The 21,960-nt window shown below is 40.8% G+C and overlaps 2 protein-coding genes across 3 annotated transcripts in view; one reads left to right on the forward strand and one right to left on the reverse strand.

Annotated features, from left to right (window-relative positions):
* The window catches only part of SGTB (small glutamine rich tetratricopeptide repeat containing beta), a 60,882-nt gene extending 52,791 nt beyond the window's left edge, over positions 1–8,091 (reverse strand). Inside the window, exons 1-2 of the mRNA XM_025388638.1 lie at positions 7,878–8,091; positions 6,651–6,772 (exon numbers count right to left, since the gene is read on the reverse strand). Coding sequence (XP_025244423.1) covers positions 6,651–6,750 — 100 coding nt within the window. The 5' untranslated portion in view covers positions 6,751–6,772; positions 7,878–8,091. The remainder of the gene's footprint in view (positions 1–6,650; positions 6,773–7,877) is intronic.
* Positions 8,092–8,132: 41 nt separating this feature from the next.
* Positions 8,133–21,960, forward strand: part of NLN (neurolysin) — a 103,739-nt gene continuing 89,911 nt past the window's right edge. The window contains exon 1 of one of the 2 annotated variants that reach the window (XM_025388619.1): positions 8,133–8,351. In XM_025388619.1, the coding sequence (XP_025244404.1) occupies positions 8,311–8,351 (41 nt within the window). In that variant the 5' untranslated portion in view covers positions 8,133–8,310. Of the gene's footprint in view, positions 8,352–8,603; positions 8,632–21,960 lie in introns of those variants that run through there. The other variant, XM_025388620.1, reaches the window with a different exon arrangement.

The raw sequence follows: 21,960 nt of genomic DNA on the forward strand, positions 1-21,960 counted from the left end.
CAGGAGCTCAAGACCAGACTGACCAACATGGTGAAACCCCGTCTCTACTAAAAATACAAAAAAAATTAGCCAGGCATGGTGGCGGGTGCCTGTAATCCCAGCTACTCTGGAGGCTGAGGCAGGAGAATCACTTGAACCTGGACGGCGGAGGTTGTGGTGAGCTGAGATCGTGCCGTTGCACTCCAGCCTGGGCAACAGAGCAAGACTCCGTCTCAAAAAAAAAAAAAAAAGTATGTATATGTATATATTTATTCTTGATAAACATCTTGTCTTCTTGATCAGATTGGTCATTTCCTATACTTTGCCATGTGGCTTGTACACGTTTCCATTATTGTACTTATCACACTGTATTATATGCACTTAAATGTTTGTCTTCCCATATTAAACAGTCTACATCTTGTTTTCCTTAAAGTCTTTTATCCCTAGCGGGGCCTACATCTTATTCGTCTTCAACTTTAACAGGGTCTGGCAAAGGTAGACGCTCAATCAACTTAATCTACTGCCTTTTTTGCAGTGAAAGTGACATTTGAATTTGGAGGAAATAAACAATCAAATCTGTGGAAGAGAGCGTTTATCTGCCTCCCCACCAAAAAAAATTAATTTACAGCCTTGTAAAAGATGGACAGTACCCAACCAAGCCCTTAGCAAAACACTAAATTATGGAACTTCAGAGCTAAACACTGACAGGTGAAAAGTCCATGTGATAACTCTGAGGGATTTTATGCCCTATGTTCTTAAGGCAGTCCAGTCCACCTTCTTTATCTCTGCTGCCACTAACCTCACATCACAGATCTGGCACATACTAGATACAATTAAGTATCCCTAAAGGAGGTGGCCTTTTTTTTTTTTCCTAAACGCAATTCTATTTTGATAAGTAAACCTAGTTGCCAAAATGTATAGTGTTCAACAATAACACATATTTAGAAAGGCATATGATTTAGTGAACAAAGCTAACCACAGCCTTGGAACCCAGGACTGTCTCATTATCCTTACTGATCCAGGCCAAAAAAAATTAAATAACCTGGGTACAACAATTTAACTTACATTTACCTCAAGATTCTCATTTATCAAACAGAGATTATAACATTTGATCTTCCTTTTAGAAGAACCTATTCCTATTTATTCCTATTTAAAATAATAGACATTCAGGAATAAGTCACAAAATCTAAAGAAATACTATATATACTTATTGTTCCACTGTAACACCAAACAAAAATAGTCTGGTACTGATAGAGAAAGGTGAGTGAAGAATTCTATTCAGTAATACCACAGCCCATCTGTATAACACTTAATTCAAAAGTTTTCACATGCTATGTACCTGCCATTCACTGATTCAGATTCTCTTCACAAATATATTGGCTGCGAGGAGGCAAGTATGTCTACCAAATAGACTTAGAAACTAAGATCCAAACCAACCAAGCAAATGCCCAAGACCATTGGATTCAATTCAACAAATATTTATTAAGCACCTATCATGTGTCAAGCATTTTTCTAGACACTTTCAACGTATCAGTGAATAAAACAGAAAAGACCTCTAACTTCTTGGGGTTTACTTCCTAGTAGGGGATGGAGAGGTGGACCATAAACAATAAACAGGTAGTAAAGGGTAAGGAAGATGGAGAGTGTGGGCAGTTGAGCAGAAAGCAGCTGCAGGGTTTTGTTGTTGTTGTTTGTTTTTTTGAGACAGAGTCTCACTCTGTTGCCCAGGCTGGAGTGCAGTGGCGCAATCTTGCCTCACTGTAACTTGTGCCTCCCGGGTTCAAGCTATTCTCCTGCCTCAGCCTCCTGAGTAGCTGGGATTACAGACATGTGCCACCACGCCTGGCTAATTTTTGTATTTTCAGTAGAGATGGAGTTTCACCATGTTAGCCAGGCTGGTCTCAAACTCCCGACTTCAGGTGATCTGCCCGCCTTGGCCTCTCAAAGTGCTGGGGTTACAGGTGTGAGCCACCACACCTGGCCCACAGCTGAAGGCTTAACAGAGAGTTCAGAGTAGGCCTTACTGAGAAAAGAGATTTGAAAAAGACTTGAAGGAGATGGGAGTGTTACCATTATCTGTGAAGACCATTCCAGGCAGAGGAACCAGCCAGATCAAAAGCCCATAGGCAAGAGGATATGGTACATTTATAAAGAGAAAGCTAATACGGCTGAAGCCAAATGAGAAAGGGGAGGAGAAGGTGAAAAATATGTCACAGAAGTCAAATTATAAAGATCCTTTAAACAATGACTAAGTAACATGAGAAGTCATGTTACTTAAGTCACGTTTTGAGTAGATAAATCATAGAAACTGACATACTCTGTTCGTAAAGATCCCTGATGCCTGTGTTTGCAACAGCCAATGGAGGGGCAAGAAGAGAAGCAGAGACACCAGTTAGAGGCTGCCACACTAAAACAGCCAAGAAATAGTTAGTTCTATCCAGAGGTGATATCAGTGGAGATGATAAGAAATGTCAAACTCTAGACATATTTTGAAAGTGTAGCTGACAGGATTTATTGAATGATTAGTTACAGAGTATTTGAGAAAGAGAAGAGTCCAGAATGATACCCAAGTTTCTGGCCTGAGCAACAGAAAAGATGAAGCTGCCATAAACAGAGATAGGGAAATTGCACATAGAACAGATTTTGGGTGGGGGAATCAGAAGTTCGGTTTTGGCAATTTAAATTTGGGATGCCTATTAGACATGCAAGTGGAGATATCTAGTTGGTACTTGGATATATAAGAAGACCTTCAGGAGAAAGGTCTGAGCTGAGGGCATAAATTTGGGAAATAGCATATAGATACGGGGTATTTAAGGCTAAGAAGCTGAATGATATCACCAAAGAAATGGGTATAGATAATGAAGACAAGAGGATCAAGCAGCGGACTCTGGGTACGCCAGGTCAGGGAAAAGAAGAGGAACCAGCAAAGGGGACAGAAAAGAAGCAAACAATGAGATAACAAAGCCAAGAAAGCATGAGGTATCCTGGAAACTAAATAAAATATACTGGGGGTGGGGGTGGGGGCAGTGAGGAAATGACCATCAACATTATCAATGACAGCTAATAACTCAGATGAAAGCTGAGAACTGACCATTAAATTAAACAACACAGAAATCACTAATGACCTTGATGAGAGTGGTATAGATTGAGAGAGAGAGGCAAAGGCTTAATCAGAATGGGTTTAAGAAGAATAGAAGGAGAGGGTTTGGAGAAAGCAAGCATAGACAATTCTTTCAAATGGTTTTGCTGCAAAGGGAGACATACAATTAAGCAGTAATGGGTTAGGGGTAGTATGGTAAAATAATTATTTGCTGTTTATTTTTGCTTTTTTGAAGAAGGGAGAATAATGGTAAGTTTATATTATGATGGAAATGATCCAGTAGAGTATGAAAATTTTATAAGATAAAAAAAAATAACTAGAGTGATATCCTAGAGTAGGTGAGAGAGGATGGGATCTAGTATACCAGTAGAGGGGTTCCATTTAGGCGCGAATAGTCCACCTATGGTAATAGCTAGGCAAACAGGCAGGCAGGCCGAGTATGTGAGTGCTGTCGTACCCAGCTATTTTCTTATTATTTCAGTTTTCTTGGTGGAGTAGAAAGCAAAGTAACCAACTAAAAGTGAGGACAGTGAAAGAGGTTTGAGGGTTTCAGAAGATATGAGAAAGTGTTAAAATGGTCATCTAGGAAAATAAATGTACGAATGAACTTGGAACAGAGGGCGTGATTGCCTGACAGCATTAAAGCATTAAAGGCTGCTTGAAGTTCAGAGCCATGAATTTCAAGTGGGACTAGTCAGCAAAGTTGTGTGTTTTGCTCCATCTATATACATGAGTGGGTGTGAGTAGGTGGGCACAGAGTAGGTGGAGAGCTGGATTTAAACAAAGTTGGGCTTTGCAAGAAAGGGAAAGAGTTACGAGGGAATAATTGTAATTATCAACCATGGAATTTAAGATGAGTAACAAGAGGTGTGGGAAAAGGTGAGGGATGAACAGACTGGAGGTATTGGTTGGGTCAAAGAATAGCTGGAGTAGGGATTCTAGAGGGAGTGAGCTTGGAAGGACAGGCAATAGTGGTCAGGAAGTGAAATGTTTGGGACAGAGATTAGGGGAGGAATGCAATTCTGGTAATGATTAAGTCTAGGGAAGGCTTTCTCAATCTCTACATACTGACCTTTTGGATCACGTAATTTCTTCTTGTGAAGGGCTGTCCTGTGCATTAGCAGCATCCATGGCCTCTACCTACTCACTAGATGCCAGTAATACCAGCCACCCCCCTCACCCAGTTGTGACAATCAGAATGTATCCGGATACTGCAAAATCACCCCCGAGTTGAGAACCACTGATCTAGAATATGATCAAGTATTTGAGATCACTGGACGAGGTCAAGAACTGAAAGCCAGGGAACTAAAATAATCATCTATCAGTATATTGCAATTGCCAAGAACTAAATAGGAGTAGTGCTAGAGAGAGTGACAATGAACAGGAACCACAATTAGTCAAGGAACGAAGCAAATGTCAGTAGATGACAATAATTGAGGAGTGGGTGACATAATCTGATGGCAAGACAAAGCTGATGATACATCAGCTTCACAGTAGTGGTAAAGCTGGTATCAGAACTGAGGCTTCTTTCCCAGGGCTTTTAAAAATGTCTAGAAGGTGGGCAGACACCTCCACATGATTTCATGTTCAATTAAATTAGACTCACAGAGTCAAAAATAGGGGTCAGTCAAAAACAATTGGCACCCTTTCTGACTGCCATATATAACAAACAGCTGAAGGCACATATTTTTGGCTGAATACCATCCTAAAAATAGGACGTAACATCTTGGTTTAAAAAAAAAAAAAAAAAAAAAACCCTCAATTTTCTTTCTGGCCCTTAAAACTTTTATGCTGCCTTTGATTAGAAAAGAAACATCTTTTCTTAAATGACTGCATTTATCTGTTTGCTACAGAGCAATCATAACTAACATTCTCCTTAGATAACCAATCAACTTTATCTTCACATAGTCTAATCATCAAGAACAAAAAGACCTTAATATTAAATGGACTGATGGCAATGTTCTCCAACTGTGCATCACCTGCTCCTCTCACTGCCACCTGGAAAGACATCATCTAACCAGACTGCAAGCAGATTTAGAGCAAATGCCCAATTTTCATCTCCACCTCCTAAAAGCATATTCACAGGGAAGTGCTTGTTGAAATTACAGAAGCAGTTTTAAGATGGGAAATTTAAACTATACTGTTATTTATTAAGTTCTTCCAAATGCACTCTTACTGCAATAATTAAGACTTTAGGGCTGGGAGGGCTGGCTCATGCCTGTAATCCAAGTACTTTGGGAGGCCAAGGCGAGTGGATCACTTGAGCCCAGGAGGTTGAGACCAGCCTGGGCAACATGGCGAAACCCTGTCTCTACAAAAAAAAATAAAAAACTTAGCCAGGCATGATAGTGTACTCCTGAAGTCCCAGCTACCTGGGAGACTGAGGTGGGAGGATCATTTGAGCCCAGGAGGTGGAGGTTGCAGTGAGCTGAGATCGTGCCACTACACTCCAGCCTGGGTGACAGAGCCAGACAGACCCTGTCTCAAAAAATAAATAAATAAATAAAAGACTTTAGGCCACAGGGACACCAGATTCACTGAACCTCCACAAGCCCATCTTCCAAATTCTACCTTGTTATGGTTGTACTGAATTTAAATTTTGTAACACATAAACATGAAGAACAAAGATGGTGTCAAGGAAACACACGATGCCATCACCTACGTCCTGTTCAACTTTACAGATTACTGAAGCCAATATTAAAGTTAATGTAAAACACAGGTGAAATGCTTTCATTTCAAGTTCGAAATTAGGCACTGGTCAGATCTTACTAGTGGTATAATTATTAGACTTTTACATAGTGCTATTAAAATGACTCAGGTATTTTTATATATTATTTCTAAACTGGATGCTTTCCTATTAGGAAATGCAGACAACAAGATCTTCAGAGTATTAACCAGGCTTTATCACATATCAGCTGTGTTATCTGGTTATGCTATTTGGTTTCACTTTCTTTTTTTTTTTTTTTTTTTGAGACAGGATCTCCCTCACGGCCCAGGCTGGAGTGCAGTGATGGGATCTCAGCTTACTGCAGCCTCCGCCTTCTGGGTTCAAGCCATTCTCCTGTCTCAGCCTCCCGAGTAGCTGGGACTACAGGCAAGTGCCACCACACCTGGCTACTTTTTGTATTTTTAGTAGAGACAGGGTTTTGCCATGTTGCCCAGCCTGGTCTCGAACTCCTGACCTCAAATGATCCACCAGCCTCAGCCTCCCAAAGTGCTGGGATTACAGGCATGAGCTACCAAGTCTGGCCCTGGTTTCATTTTCTCACTTGCTAAATGGGGATAATACTAACATAACAGTTGCTGTGAAGAAAACATTGCCTATAATATGAACAGCATACTTTCTACATATAGTATTTGTTCAATAAATAAACAATAGTCCTCTTAATTTGTTGTTAAACAAAACAAGCTTCAGAAAATGGAAATACGATAACCTTATAATCAGGCCTCTCCTTGAAAGATCAAAGAAAATTCTGATTTTTGTTACAATAGATCATCAAGCTGGGCTTACAGCTATTTTAGTCCTCGTTTATAATTATAATATAAATGAACACAAAGAGCAGATGCATACCTTCCAAACTTTCTTGTTCGTCGGAGGTGTAAGTGTCCATCTGACTTTGTTCCCGTAAAAAACGAATAACCGCATAAACTAGGTGCTTGATAGATGACATTTTAGAAGCTTAAACACTTTTCCTTGATAAGAAAAATGAAAACACTGAACTAAGTTATTCTGAAGAATCAGTCAGAAAAGTCATAAATTACAAAGATGATACGGGTTATAAACTGTATTAAAGGTAAAAACAAAACACAAAACTGTATGACCTTTCATCTTTTTTTTTTTTAAGAGTCAGGAGAGCACAAAGTATTGTGAAGGTAATTTATTACATATTTTCATTAATACCCAGTGGTATAAGAGTATGTTAAATCTTGGAACAAGTAAAAATGTCTTCAAAACAAGTACAGCATAAGCTTAGACTGTCACTGAGTATCTCACCATACCGAAATCCCCTAAAGGCCTCAGTACTAAGTTGAGAGGCTTTCATACTGCTGACTAAAAGCTGATCTATAACCAAGCATCTTCCTCTATTTCATGGGACCTAAAAAAAGTATTAATAATGTACACTACCTACTTTTTGTAGGTTGAGAGTTATTTGATGAGGAAACACATTCGCGAAAGGTTGTTCAACTGGTGAGTGTCGTTCTTAATAAAAATGGCATTTCTATTTAATCAGCAGACATGTCAGGAAATCGCTGCCCAAGTCGATGGATACTACAAGTCGACCGGCACTCCCTGCAGAGGCTGTGCTCTCGTGGACAAGCTGGAAGCTCCCGGTCATGTTCATTCACATGGAATACTATCGCATCCAAACAGTGGCGCAGGGCCAGCCGGCATTCATGGCTGATTTCCACTAAATCGCATCATCCATCTGTTCCCCAGGTTCCCTAATTCAAAGCCAGGGTGTGGTACCCGCCGCTATAATGTTTATTATTTGTGTAGTTATTTTAAAGGCGATGTCAGCCTCTAGGCCACGGGGTCACAAGCAATAAATAAGGCCCCAGGGCAGAAGGTAAAAACAGAAAGGGGGGAAAAGGGGGTGCAAAGAGGGAAAGAGATGCCCAGCCTCGTCCAGGCTTCTCCCCCTTCCTCTCCCCAAAGCGCATCGAGCTCCCCCTCCCTCCCGTCCTCCTTCCGGCACCCGGCCTCGCCTCAGCCCTGCCCGGTGTGCAGCGAGTGCCAGTGCGGGCCTCGGTCCGGGGCGAAGGGAGGCGCACCCTCGCCAGACAGAAGCCCCCTTACCAAGCAGGAGGACGCGAGACGACGGCTGCTGGCCCGTGGGGTTCCGTAGGCCGGCCCGCCCGACCCCTAGTCCTCGGGGCTGAAGTCTGGCTCGGGATCGCAGCACTGGGCGCGGCGGCGCAAACTTCCCCGGCCCCCAGGGCGCCAACCCCAGAGCCCACCCGGCTGTGCTCTAGCTCCAGCGGCTGGGTCTGGCCAGCACCGCCCCTGGGGCGGGGCCGGACGCGCGGGCTGGGGCGGGGCACGGCGCGGGGCGGGGCTGGTAGGCGCCGGCGTGGAGCTGCCGCACGTGGGAGGGCGCTGGCCCGGCAGCCACTGTGGCCTCTGCGGCTAGGCCGGCTCGCGACTCCCGGGCGCCCAGGCGCTGCCGCACGCCTTGTCGCGCCACGCTGAAGGACCACGCGCCCACCGCCGCCAGCCTCTCAGCGCTCCCATGATCGCCCGGTGCCTTTTGGCTGTGCGAAGCCTCCGCAGGTACCTCCAGCGCGCGGGTTAACCTTGGCCGTGGGCAGGGCGGGGTCTTTCGCCGTGTGGTGCCTGGAGCCCGGACCCAACCCTTCCCAACCGCGCCTCTCCGACGCTCCTGGGACGCACCCTCCCCGCGGCTTGCAAGGTGGACCCCTGGGCACACCTGGCGCGGCCACCTTTCCCGCCTCCGCTCCCTCGGGAGGACGTCCATTCCCCTTTGTTTGGGACTGCCTCAGCCGCAGTCAGCGAGGCTGGTCACAGAGGCGGCCCAAAATGAATGCAAATAGTTTGGATAAGAAAATCATTTCACTTTCAACCCCAATGCAGAACTGCACACCTGTCATTAAAAGTGCCGCAGCTGTGGACTCAGAACAATTTTGTTTGCTCCTTGCGCCCATTATTAGCGTTCCAATCGTTTAACATCCACCTGAGATGAAACCTCTTTGGTGGTGTTGCTTATTTCCGTCCATGCTCTCTAACTTCCTTTTTTATTCTCCTCCTCCCCATGAAACAAACATTCTGCCTCTTGCTGGTGCAAATTGACCTGGCCCAAAATGGAGAAAATGATCGCTTGTACACGGCCTTGGGCAGCCTGAGCTGCTGTTTTGGATTGCTTCCTAGCCCTCTAACCACACCCCACTGCAACAGACCAGTAGCAAGATGGTGAGGGAATTAAATTCTTTGCACGAATGCGCTGGTTTTCGGAAACAATGCCGCCACCATCCCCGTTTCCAAATCTGCCCAGGACTGTAAATCCAAATGAAGATTCAACAGAAAAAAGAAAATGTGTGCTTCTTGCTAGCTATCAACAAAACTACTTTGTAACATGTCAGCATTTAAGCTTTCTCCCTTTTGCACATTGCCACTCCTCTGAATGGATGGAGCTTTTTGTTGCTCAGTCCGTAGAGTTAGGGAGCAGGCAGGCGACAGTGGTAATTACAAAGAGTTAATGTGATGATCTGTGATATTTCAGCCTGTCGTTTTTTGCTGGTCTCCAGGCTGCAATCGATATAACTGTCAAATGAAGTTATACCAAGAAATGAAGATCTTCACATAATGCAGGTGTGAGAAGAGGAAATAAATCTTCATATAAGAGCAATTCTCAAACTTTTTATTCTCAGGGCCCCTTTACCTTTCAAAAATTACCGTGGACCTAAGAGCTTCTGTTTGTATGGTATATATGTTTATATTTACCATATTAGACATTAAAGCTGGAAAAATTTTAAGTATTTGTTAATTTACAAAACAGTAATAAATAGGCTACGTGCATAAATAATGATTTTAATGAAAAATAACTATTTTCCAAACCACCCCCCCCATCAGTGAGAAGAGTAACATTGTGGGGTTTTGTTTTTAAAATTGTGGTAAGATATAACAAAATTTACCATTTTAATAATTTTTAAGGGTACAATTTAAAGTGTGCAATTGAGAGGTACAGCCAACACCACTGTCCATCTCCAGAACTTTGTCATCATCCCAAACTGAAATCCTGTACCTATTACATAATAACTGCCCATTACTTCCTCCCCAAAGCCCTGGTTAACCATTATTTTTTCTTTATGAATTTGACTATTTCAGGTCCCTTATATAAGTGGAATTATACAATACTTGTCCTTTTGAGTCTGGTTTATTTAGTATAGTGTTTTTTAGGTTTATTCATATTGAAGCATGTGTCAGGATTTCCTTTTTAAAACTGAATAATATTTCATTGTATGTATATATCACATTTTGTTTATCCATTTGTCTGGACATTTGGGTTGCTTCCACCTTTTGGCTAGTGTGAATACTACTACTATGATCGTTAATGTGCACATGTCTGTTTGAATCCCTGCTTTTAATTCTTTGGGATACCATATGTACCTAGAAGTGAAAATTGCTGAGTCATAGGATAGTACTATGTTTAGTTTTTGAAACCATACTGTTTTTCTTCAGTGGCTGTGTCATTTTTACATTCCCATTGGCAGTACACAAGGATTCCAATTTCTCCACATCATCATCAGCACTTATTTCCTGGTTTTGATAACAGTTATCCTAGGAGTGGCATTGTTTTGCATTTTTGCAAAACCAATGTGTGACATAATAGAAGGTAACTGGATTCTTATGTCTGCCTCTGCATTTAAGCTGCTACACTGTTTCATTTTGGTTTAAGATGAAGAAAATCCCACCTCACAGTCATATGAAGTTGGAAAGAAGAATATTTTCATAGCTTTTTAAAGATAATCATGGATATTCTTTGATATCACATCAAAGTTTGACAAATGGTAGCTTTTTAAAGGTTAGTTACAAAGTGGAATCTGAAACTGTATCAATGTACTTTTTTTACACTGTTACATTAATATCCATTGGTGTACCTTACACTTTGAATGGATGTTGGATCGATGCCTGATATTTTAAACATTAAGCATAAGTCCTTCGGAAATTTTAGTGGTTCACTGTGTTATACAGTTCTTCCTAATGTTGACATATTTCATTATACAGTATCAAACAATCACTTTCCTTAATGTCTTCCCATTTCATCAGAAAAGTCTTCAAGTATTGGGAAGCTGTCAAGCTCACAGTGGCAGATAGGATTTTCCAAAATGCTAGTTTTCACTTGAAAGCTAGAATTGTATCATTGGCAACACAAACTGTCAGTTGTTTTACTTGAAGTGACAGTCTCACTTTGTTACATTTTTGACAGAATTTCTGCCACATGCTGAAGTCTGAATAACCCTGGTTTGTCTGTCAGTAGTTTTTTTTCTGGTAAAAATGGTGTTCCATGAAAAAAAGCTATTTCAGCTCACAGTTCAACCAATTGCAAAAGTGCTTTTGATTTGGGCAACCAAATCCGCAGGACAACCCTTATACTCAGGTACACAGCAGAAATGCTTTGTGTGTACTTGGTCACATGTAACTCAAGGGTAGAGATTTAATAAAAATTCATGCTTTTTACCATTTCATTAAGGATATTCTAAAATGAAATTGACATTATTTTTAGCCTGAGTGCATAGCAATGAAAAATACAGCTATTAGTACAGTTTAGTGCTGTGGACTCAATTTGTCCTGAAGTACCAACAATGTTATCCACCACTGCTTTTCACCATCAGTGCAAATGTTCACAAAGTAAAAAAGAGAAATAATGTCTTAGTATTGTTACAAAAGATTTTTAACCTCACAGACTCCTTGAAAGGGTGTCAGGAACCCCTCCCCACACCTCTACCTTTAAGGTTTGTGGACTACATTTTGAGAGCTGTTGCTATGTCGTATTAGATTCTTTGTTTATGCATGGAAGAAAATAAATAAACTGATAGCCAAAAAATTATTACCTTGTTAGAAGCTACCATAAATACATTAACTATTTTGTTATATAAGGGCATATCTCACAGTTAATCATTATATACAGTAATCCTTAACCCAGGGCTTCTGTGCTTTATCACAGAATCGGCTGTTTCAAAATCAGTATCTTCCTAAAGAGTTCATATTGGACAACACGGAGGATCCCTGTGTTTTCCTGTTTTTCCTGTTTCCTCTGACACTTGGGAGTTCATTTTAGTGTTATGGAGTGATTAGGCTTTTGCCTGACTTATAGTTTCCTTTGGGTTTTCTTGTTGTCAGAGCTGCTATACCCGCTTCCCAAGGCCAGCTGGGCAGCCAGGATCATTGATGGGGGTGTTCAGCCAATTTCTTGGGAATAAGTGGGCTGAGAATCTGGAGTTTGGATTATAGTTGCTGTTCAATTCACTTTGCGGCCTTAAAGAAATCACTCACTCCCTTGGACCTCTTTCAAGTTACATTATGGATGGATGGATGTATGTATGTTACATAGTATGTATTTTAGAGACAAGGTCTCACTGCTATCCAGGCTGAAGTGCAGTGAGGCATGATCATGGCTCACTGCAGTCTCAAACTCTAGTTTCAAACAATCCTCCCTGCCTCAAGCCTCCTGAGTAGCTGGGACTACAGGTGCTCACCACCATGCCCAGCTAATTTAAAAAAACTGTAGAGATAGGATCTTACTATGTTGCCAAAGCTGGTCTAGAATTCCTGGCCACAAATGATCCTCCCATCTCAACCTCTAAAAGTGCTGGGATTACAGGTGTGTGCCATCATGCCTGACCCAGGTTCCTCATATTGTAAAATGAAGAGGGCTTGACTAAATAATATCTAAGGCTTAAAAAAAAAAAAAACTCTATAGTGCCATAGCAAACCAGGAGAATTCCTCCTCCTACCTCAGTCAGATTGCACAGCATGTTACCCAAGCAAAACCTAATGTATATTATAGAATATGAGGGATGAGGCATGAGAATCGCTTGAACCCAGGAGGCAGAGGTTACAGTGAGCAGAGATCGTGCCATTGCACTCCAGCCTGGGCAACAACAGTGAAACTCTGTCTCAAAAATAAATAAATAAATAAATGATGACAGCAATGCATGTTCATTATTGAAAACTTAGCAAGTAATGACAAGCAAAAGAAAACATTAAATACGTACATAATCCACCCATCTAGAACAGCCAATTCTTAACAGCCTTCAACATTTCTTCTATGAACAGACTTTCTTTTTACAAATAGGATGTCGTTATTCTTTTATAATTTTTAATATCATACAAATATCCTCTAAAATATAAATAGCTATAATATATTCCCTTTGGGGATATATGCAATTTGATTAATACATACCTTTAGGCATGTCAACTATTCCCAACTTCTTGCAATGAGTAATAGTGCTTGGATAAACATTCCTACTGTCCTTTTCCAAATCCTTAATTATTTTCTTAGTATAAATTCTTACGAATTGAATTCGTAGATCAAAGGGCATGCATACCTTTCAGGTCTATTTATCATCTTATTCTGTTTTAAAAACTTTCTCCCAAACTATAATCTTACCAGGTGAGTAAGTAAATGCTGGTTTCCTATACTGTTACCAACACTGAGCATTTTAATGTTTTTTTATACTTACCAGTTTCATAAGTGGAAATTTCTCTTATTATAATTTGTATTTTCATACATTTTTGGAAGGTTTATTCAGTGAGTATAATTCCTAAACAAAAGTTCAGGACTTGTGATCTGGAAACCAAATCGTTATTTGTTTTCTGATGTGAAAATTTATTTATGTGGAAAATCTTAGAAAGTCAGACAAATTCAATTACAGTTTTCTTGGTGTTTTTGTTTGTTTGAGACAGGGTCTCACTTGGTTGCCCAGGCTGGAGTGCAGTCGCGTGATCATGGCTCACTGCAGCCTCAACCTCCCGGGCTCAAGCAGTCCTCCCACTTCAGCCTCCCAAGTAGCTGGGACTACAGGTGTGTGCCACCACACCCGGCTAATTTTTGTATTTCTTGTAGAGACAGGGCTTCACCATGTTGCCCAAGTTGGTCTCTGATTCCTGGGCTCAAGTGATCTGCCTGCCTCAACCTTCCAGAGTGCTGGGATTATAGGCATGAGCTACTGGGCCCGGCCTAAATTACAAATTAATAAAATTAACAATATTTACGTGTCTGAGTGTAATTAAATAAAATTGAGATTATTCCTCTAAAACCAGTAGGCATAATCTCCAAAATGTTAAGAGAATAGTACTGAGAAAAAAAATCTGATAAAAAAGGGTTTTAAGTTAAAGTATCAAGAGATAGATTGAGATTATTTGTACAAATGGATTTGGTTATAAAAGAGGATTTCTTTTTTCTTTTTTTTTTTTTTTTGAGATGGAGTCTCACACTGTCGCCCTGGCTGGAGTGCAGTGGCATGATCTCGGGTCACTGCAACCTCCGCCTCCCAGGTTCAAGCAATTCTTCTGCCTCAGCCTCCCAAGTAGCTGGGATTACAGGTGCCTGCCACCACGCCCAGCTAATTTTTTGTATTTTTAGTAGAGACGGGGTTTTACCATGTTGGCCAGGCTAGTCTCGAACTCCTGATCTCATGATTTGCCCGCCTCAGCCTCCCCAAGTGCTGGGATTAAAGGGGTGAGCCACCACGCTCGGCCGAGGATTGACTTCTTTCATTTTTGGTTGTCCTTTAACTGGTTTTTTGGTCAGAAACAACCTGGTTCTTTCTCAAAGTTAAACATTATCACCTCTTTGGTTAAGACAAAGCACAGGACTTCCTTGGGGAGAACCACCTAAATTAAAGATAAAGAACCAAGGAAATTGATGTGTATTGAGTGCATATGTAAATGCCAAGCTGCGCATCACAAAGTGCTTGTAGCATGATAGAGTCAACTATATAAATGTAGAAACAGCTTGCCTGAGTTTGAATGCTGGTTCTGCCACTGACTAGCACTGTGATCTTAGGCAAGAATACTTAAGTTCTCCGTATCTGTTTCCTTCTCAGTAAATTGGGAATTGATTGGATGATTTCTTCATTCACCAAATATTTATTGTCTATTATATGCGAAACAGTATTCTAGGTCTGGGGATACAGCAATGAACAAAGCAGACAAAAATCTTTGCATTAATGGAACTTACATTCCAGTGGGAGATACAACTAAGGAAAATATATAGTAAGTTAGATGGGAAAATGTGTTTCAGAGCAAAAGGGGAATGCTCAATACCAATAGGAAGGCAATTATAGAGTCAACAGGAAAGGCTAAGAAAGTGATATTAATATTTGAGTAATGATCTAAGAGAAGTGAGTAGTTGTGCTATGTGAATACCTGAGGCAGGTCGTTCTAAGCAGGAGAAACAGCACAGACCAAGGCTCTAAAAGCAGGGCTCTGCCTGGTGTTTTTGAGAAAGTGAAGAGACCATTGTGACTAGCATGGAATAAATGTCAGGCAAGTAAGTAGGAGATGAGATGACAGGGAAAAATTGTACTCACCCTTTTTTTCTTTTCTTTCTTTTTTTTTTTTTGTTTTTGTTTGTTTTTGTTTTTAGACAGAGTCTCACTCTGTTGCTTGGGCTAGAGTGCAATGACGCAATCTCAGCTCACTGCAACATCCTCCTCCTGGGTTCAAGCGATTCTCTCACCTCAGCCTCCCGAGTAGCTGGGATTACAGGCACCCACCATCATGCCCAGCTAATTTTTGTATTTTTGTAGAAACGGGTTCACCATGTTGGCCAGGCTGGACTTGAACTCCTGACCTCAAGTGACCCACCTGCCTCCGCCTCCCAAAGTGCTGGGATTACAGGTGTGAGCCACCGTGCCTGGCCTGTACTCACCTTTTAAGATTGAAACATAAATATAGAACACTTTGAACATTGCCTGGTTATATCTGTTCCTATTACCACAAAAATGCTGTATAACAAACTGAATTTCAGTGGAGTATAGTGATCAATGTTTATTTTTGCTGGGAAATCTAGATTTTGGCTGGGCAGTTTTTCTGGTCTTAACTCATTCATGCTCCTTCGGTCAGCCATGGGTTGTGTAGGCAGCTCTTTGCTGTCCTCTGCCACATGTTTGGTGATGTAGGATGACCACTGCTGGGGCTATTTGGCCCTCTTTCCCGTGACCTCTCGTCCTCCAGGAAGCTACCTCTGGCTCGTTCTCATGGCAGTGGCAGGGTTCCATGAAAGAGTGGAAGGCAGTTGGAACTGGAACCTCATCAGCTCTGCCACATTTTACTGGTCAAAGCAAGTCACAAGGCTAGCCCAGATTCGAGAAGTGGGGAAACAGACTGTATCTCTTGATGGGTAGAAAAGCAAACTCACATTGTTAAGAGACATAGACACATAGCAGGTGGAAAATTGAGGCCATTTTAGTCATCAGTCTACCGTATTGGCACGTAATAAAATCTCGAGAAATATTAGTTACTGTTTTTACTTTTTTGAATTGCCTAGTTTTATTTTGGGAGTTTTAAAATTAGGATTATTAATTTGTAAGAGCCCCTCATAGATGTTTCAGTTATTTTTGCTCTTTGAACTTTTGGGGTGGATTATTGTTGCTTTTTGCTTTTTTGCTTTTTCTCTACAAAAGTTTAAATTTTTATATAATCAGAAATATCAGTCTTTTCTTTTATGACCTCTGCCTTTGGTCTCATTCCTAGAAAGTCCTTCTCTACCCCAATATTATACATTTTAAAAATCACCTACATTTTCTTTTTTTTTTTTTTTTTTAAGACAGAGTCTAGCTCTGTCACCTAGGCTGGAGTGCAGTGGAACAATCTCATCTCTGTAACCTCTGCCTCCCGGTCTCAAGCAGTCCTCCCACCTCAGCCTTCCAAGTAGCTGGGACTACGGGTGTGAGTCACACCTGGCTAATTTTTGTATTTTTTGTAGAGAAAGGGTTTTGCCATGTTGCCCAGGCTGGTCTCAAACTCCTGGGCTCAAGCAATCCTTCCCCCTCAGCCTCCCAAAGTGCTAGGATTACAGGCATGAGCCACCACACCCAGCATCTACATTTTCTTCTAGTACTTTTATGTTCCATTTTCCACACTTAAATCCTTTATCTATCATGAGGGCTGACTTTTTAAAAAAGACTTCTTCAAATTATTGAGTGAAACAAAAAGGAAATCAACACCGAAACTGCAAGAAGTATAAAAGGAAATCCAGCTTATGAAATTTGGATTTCCCATTCACCATAGCTTACATTAGAAAGACTCTGCCCCATTCTACCGACTCTGAGATTGTCTGTGCTTCCTGTTTGGCATTCAGGAGGAAGTCCTCATATTTCCCAGCCATACTTTGCTGGTATCTTTAATATTTAATCCCATTTGTGGTCAACACCAAAAGGAAAATTCTACTTCTGCCTCACATCTCAGGTGGAGTTGTAGTGACTGAAATAATCACAGCTTGATGAAGCCTGCTTGCTACAATGTATAATGTCCATACTCTCAGGGCTACATAGATCTGACCACTCTAACACTGAGATTTATATATCTGTACGTTATTTTTATTCTCATAGAAATTCTTTTTAAGGTGTCATAGCTTCTCTGCCAAGATACAAAATAGGGAACCACAAATTATATATTTAAAAAAGAAGTAGGTGAATGATATTAGATTCCAACTACCAGTTGGACAGCTCCTGAGGTCTCACAGTCAGCCACTTTTTTATCTTATAAGTGATAGGGTTTGGCTGTGTCCCCACCAAAATCTTACCTTGAATTGTAGTTCCCATATTCCCCGCGTGTCATGGGAGGGACCTGGTGGGAGGTAATTGAATCATGGGGCAGTTATCCCCATGCTATTCTGATGATACAGTGAGTTCTCACAAAATCTGATGGTTTTATAAGGCTTTTTCCTCTTTGCTCAGCACTTCTCCTTCCTGCTGCCATGTGAATAAGGAGGTGTTTGCTTCCCCTTCTGCCATGATTCGAAATTTCATGAGGCCACCCCAGCTATGCTGAACTGTGAATCTATTAAATATCTTTCCTTTTAAGTTACCTAATCTTGGGCATTTCTTCATAGCAGCGTGAGAACAGACTAATATAATAAATACTTATTGAACACCTATTATGTTGTCGAATCTCAATATCACCTTTTCCTAAATTGACAGCATTCCCCTGTCTTGCTTTTTTGCCCTGGTTCTTTGGCTCAATGTCACCATTTATCCAAGTCCAAAGCCGGGGAGCCATTCCTTGCTTTTTTCTCTATTTCCTTTACTTTTTCCACCAACACCAAGTCCTGGATAGTCTTCACATTCTTTCTCCTTTCTTTGTTTCCAGTATCACCACCATAATCCAAATCCTCATCATGAGTCCCAGCATCAATTTTTGCTTCCCACTAATATATTTTCCTGATGAAAATAGAGATCTTTAAGAACTACAAATGTGACATATCATACTTCAGTTTACAATTTTTTTTAACTCATAAAACAATCAAAACTCTCATATGGTTTAGAAATCCCTGTACAATCTGACCCCTGTGTAGCTCTCCCAGCTTCCCCTCTCACTTAGTGAACTCAACGCTTCAGCCAGAGAGTTTAAGTCCTTATCTCCTGGCCTTAAATTGACATAAGCTGATCCCTTAGTTGGCACATTCTTTTCTTTCCCTCCCATTTCCAGAACCTAATACTTATTCATTTATCTTAAGAGTTATGAAATATACACCAAAATGTAATACATATACGTATATAAATGTGATTAAAAGGATGAAAAATGTGTCGATATATAAAATGTTTCTAGTATGAAAAATGTATCTATATATAAAATGACATTTCTAGTACCTTTGAAGTTCCTCGAGTGCCCCCTCCACCATATCCCTTTCCTCATACCAGAGATAACCACAGTCTTGAATTTTGTAATCACTGTCCTCTTGCTTTTCTTTATAGATGTTACCACAAATGTGTATTTCCCTAAACAACATATGATTTAATTTTGCATAATGAAACCGGTTTCACATGGATGTGGTTCATTTTTACTCTTGTAAGATATTTCATTGTATGACTATTCCAAAAATTTACTATTTATTTTGTCAATGAATATTTGGGCTTCCATTTTCTTGATATTATAAACAATATTGCTATGAATATTCTTATAATGTCCCTGATACATATGTGTGAGTATGAATTTAAGAGAAAAATTACTAGGTTGTAGGATGTACATTCTCAATTTTACCAAATAATGCCCAATTCTTTTTCCAAAGTGGTTATACTAGTTTACTTCCTTCTCTCCATATAGTATTCATGAGTAGCCATTGATCCACTGTCCTTAGCAACTCTTGGTGTTGTCAGGCCTTTTGCCAACCCAATGATTGTAAAATGGCATTACTTGGCTTTTATACATATTGCTGTGTTACTAATGAGTTTGAACATGTTTTCATGTTTCTTTGCTATTTGTATTTTATGCCTGTTAATGTCTTTTGCCCATTTTCCTTTTGAGTTATCTTTTCATACTGAATTTACGTTCTACAATATTTATATATTCTAGATATTGTTCACTTGTTTTCCAATATTCAAAAAATATGACTAGTCCCACACCTGTAATCTTAACACTTTGGGAGGCTGAGGCAAGAGCATTACTTGAGCCCAGAAGTTTAACACTAACCTGGGCAATACAGGAACACCCTGTATCTATAAAACATTAAAAAAAAAAAAAATAGCTGGACGTAGTGGCATTCACCTGTGGTCCCAGCTACTCGGAAGGCTGAAGTTGGAGGATTGCTTGAGGCTGGGAGGTCGACGCTTCAGCGAGCCATGATCATGCTGCTGCACTGCAGCCTATGCGACGGAGGGAGACTCTGTCCAGCCTATGCGACAGAGGGAGACTGTCTCCAAAAAAAATGTGTATTTAATCTGTGTTTAATCTGTACAAGCCACTGAGCTAAACTCTGGAAACACAGCTATGGATAAGACAGAAACTACTCCCACTCTCATGGGTTTATCCCCTCACTCAAAGGGGGTTAAAAAGTAAACTAATAAATCTCTAAACTTATAAATCTCTAAATAGTAACATCATCTTAGCTTTGTACTTTCTGAGGGTGAAGTTACCAGACCCCTACTAAATTCTTTCCCTCTGAATCCTGTATTAATGCTTCCATAGTATAAACGTTATTATTAATGGTGTTTGTCTTCACCACTCGTTGACAAGGTTTCTGAAATCAGCAGCCTATTTTTTTGTTTTTCATTTCTGTACCTCCACTACTTAACATGGTCATTACATAAGGGATGCTAAATAAATATATTCATTGAATGGATGAATGAAAATATGTCATTAGTGATAATAACTGAAAATTCAGTATTCACTATTGATATCTAGGGAGTATAGGCCTAGGTTTGGCATTTTGATACAATTACAGATATAACTTTCAGTAGGAAGTAGATATTTCTTTTTTTTTTTTTTGAGACGGAGGCTCGCTCTGTCGCCCAGGCTGGAGTGCAGTGGGGTGATCTCGGCTCACTGCAAGCTCTGCCTCCCAGATTCACGCCATTGTCCTGCCTCAGCCTCCCGAGTAGCTGGGACTACGGGCGCCTGCCACCATGCCCGGCTAGTTTTTTGTATTTTTAGTAGAGTCGGGGTTTCACCATGTTGGCCAGGATGGTCTCAATCTCTTGACCTCGTGATCCACCCGCCTCAGCCTCCCAAAGTGCTGGGATTACAGGTGTGAGCCACCGTGCCTGGCCAAAAGTAGATATTTCAAGCCCTATATGAAGTAGCTGGTTGCAGATATCTTCATGCAAAAACCCTATGCCTATGTCTATGTGTTAGGTAAGCCAGTTTAGATTTAGATGTTTTATACCAAAGTTATTTACAGAAAAAAGTAGACCTAGTTGTATTATCAAAAAATTACAGAGCTGGCTGTGCACAGTGGTTCACTCCTGTAATCCCAGCACTTTGGGAGGCTAAGGTGGGCGGATCACTTTAGCTCAGGAGCCCAAGTCCAGCTTGGGCAACATGGCAAAGCCCCATCTCTACAAAAATTACAAAAATTAGCAGGGCGTGATAGCATGCACCTGTAGTCCTAGCTAGTTGTAAAGCTGAGGTGGGAAAATTGCTTGAGCCCGGGAGGTCAAGCCTGCACTGAGCCATGTTCATACCACTGCACTCCAGCCTGTTTGTCAGAGCAAGACCCTGTCTCAGGAAAAAAAAAAAAAAAAAAAAAAAACACAGAGTTACGGAGTTGTGTAATGTGCGATACAAACTAACTGTCGGGGCTATACTTAACCAGCAAATACACAAGAATGTTGAGTATGTATTACGATATGAGACAGAGGAGAAGCCATATATTAAAAGGCATATATTAAAAGCCAAGCATGGTGGCTCACACCTGTAATCCCAACACTTTGGGAGGCTGAGACAGGAGGATTCCTTGAGCCCAGGGGTTCAAGACCAGCCTGGGCAACAAAGTGAGACCCCCATCTCTACCAAAAAACAAACAAAAAAATTAGCCAGGCATGCTGGCATGCACCTGTGCTCAGCCTGGGCAACACAGTGAGACCGTATCTTTAAAAAAGAAAAAAAAAAAAAAAAAAACAAGGCATGACTTTGATTCCTTGTCATGACTGGGAGCATTCAGACAATCACTTGTTAGGTCTATAGATTAATCCCCTATTAATGAATACTGTGGGAGCAAAGCTCTTCTGAATATGTTGGCCTGGATATGAAAAAATTGAAGGAGGTGCTAATCTCCAAAACACTGGGTCAGAAGCAGCCAAGCTGGAAGAACAGAAGGCAAGCTTCCCATGGGTGGGCCTGGTATCAGCTCAGGCACAAAAGTAAGACTCTGGACATGGATGACGTGGGAGTTACTTGGGACTGGGGAGTACAGTGTCACTGGGAGGGACATAATCCTTAGAGGAGTAGACATACTTGGTCAGACCAAGAAAGTAATGATATGCAGCTTGCCCTACCTGTTGGATAAAGTACCCCATAGAACCCAAAGAAGCCACGACGGCAAATTCGTATCCTGGAATGCATCTCATACCTGCCATAGTAAATCTAGCACTCTGTGCCATAAGTTCTATGCTTTCCTAACTGCACAGAAGTAACTGAAGGGAAGTAAAAACATGAAAAACTTTCTCAGAATGGCAGAAGGGGCCCAAAGATACTCAGTAAGGTGTATAACTGCTCGTCAAAAATGTTTTTAGTGAACTGAAAAATTGTAAAGTTATAGAAATGGTGTGTAGTGGAATATAGCTGATTGAAACCATGTAAGCAGCTTATATATAAGCTTCAAATCATCATTCACTCATGGCATAAATAATAACTGAATACTATATATAAGAAACGGTGCTAAATATTATGAGGATAGATATATAAAGAAAACTTAGAT

Source organism: Theropithecus gelada, chromosome 6, assembly GCF_003255815.1.
Source record: "Theropithecus gelada isolate Dixy chromosome 6, Tgel_1.0, whole genome shotgun sequence".
Lineage (NCBI taxonomy): Eukaryota > Metazoa > Chordata > Mammalia > Primates > Cercopithecidae > Theropithecus > Theropithecus gelada.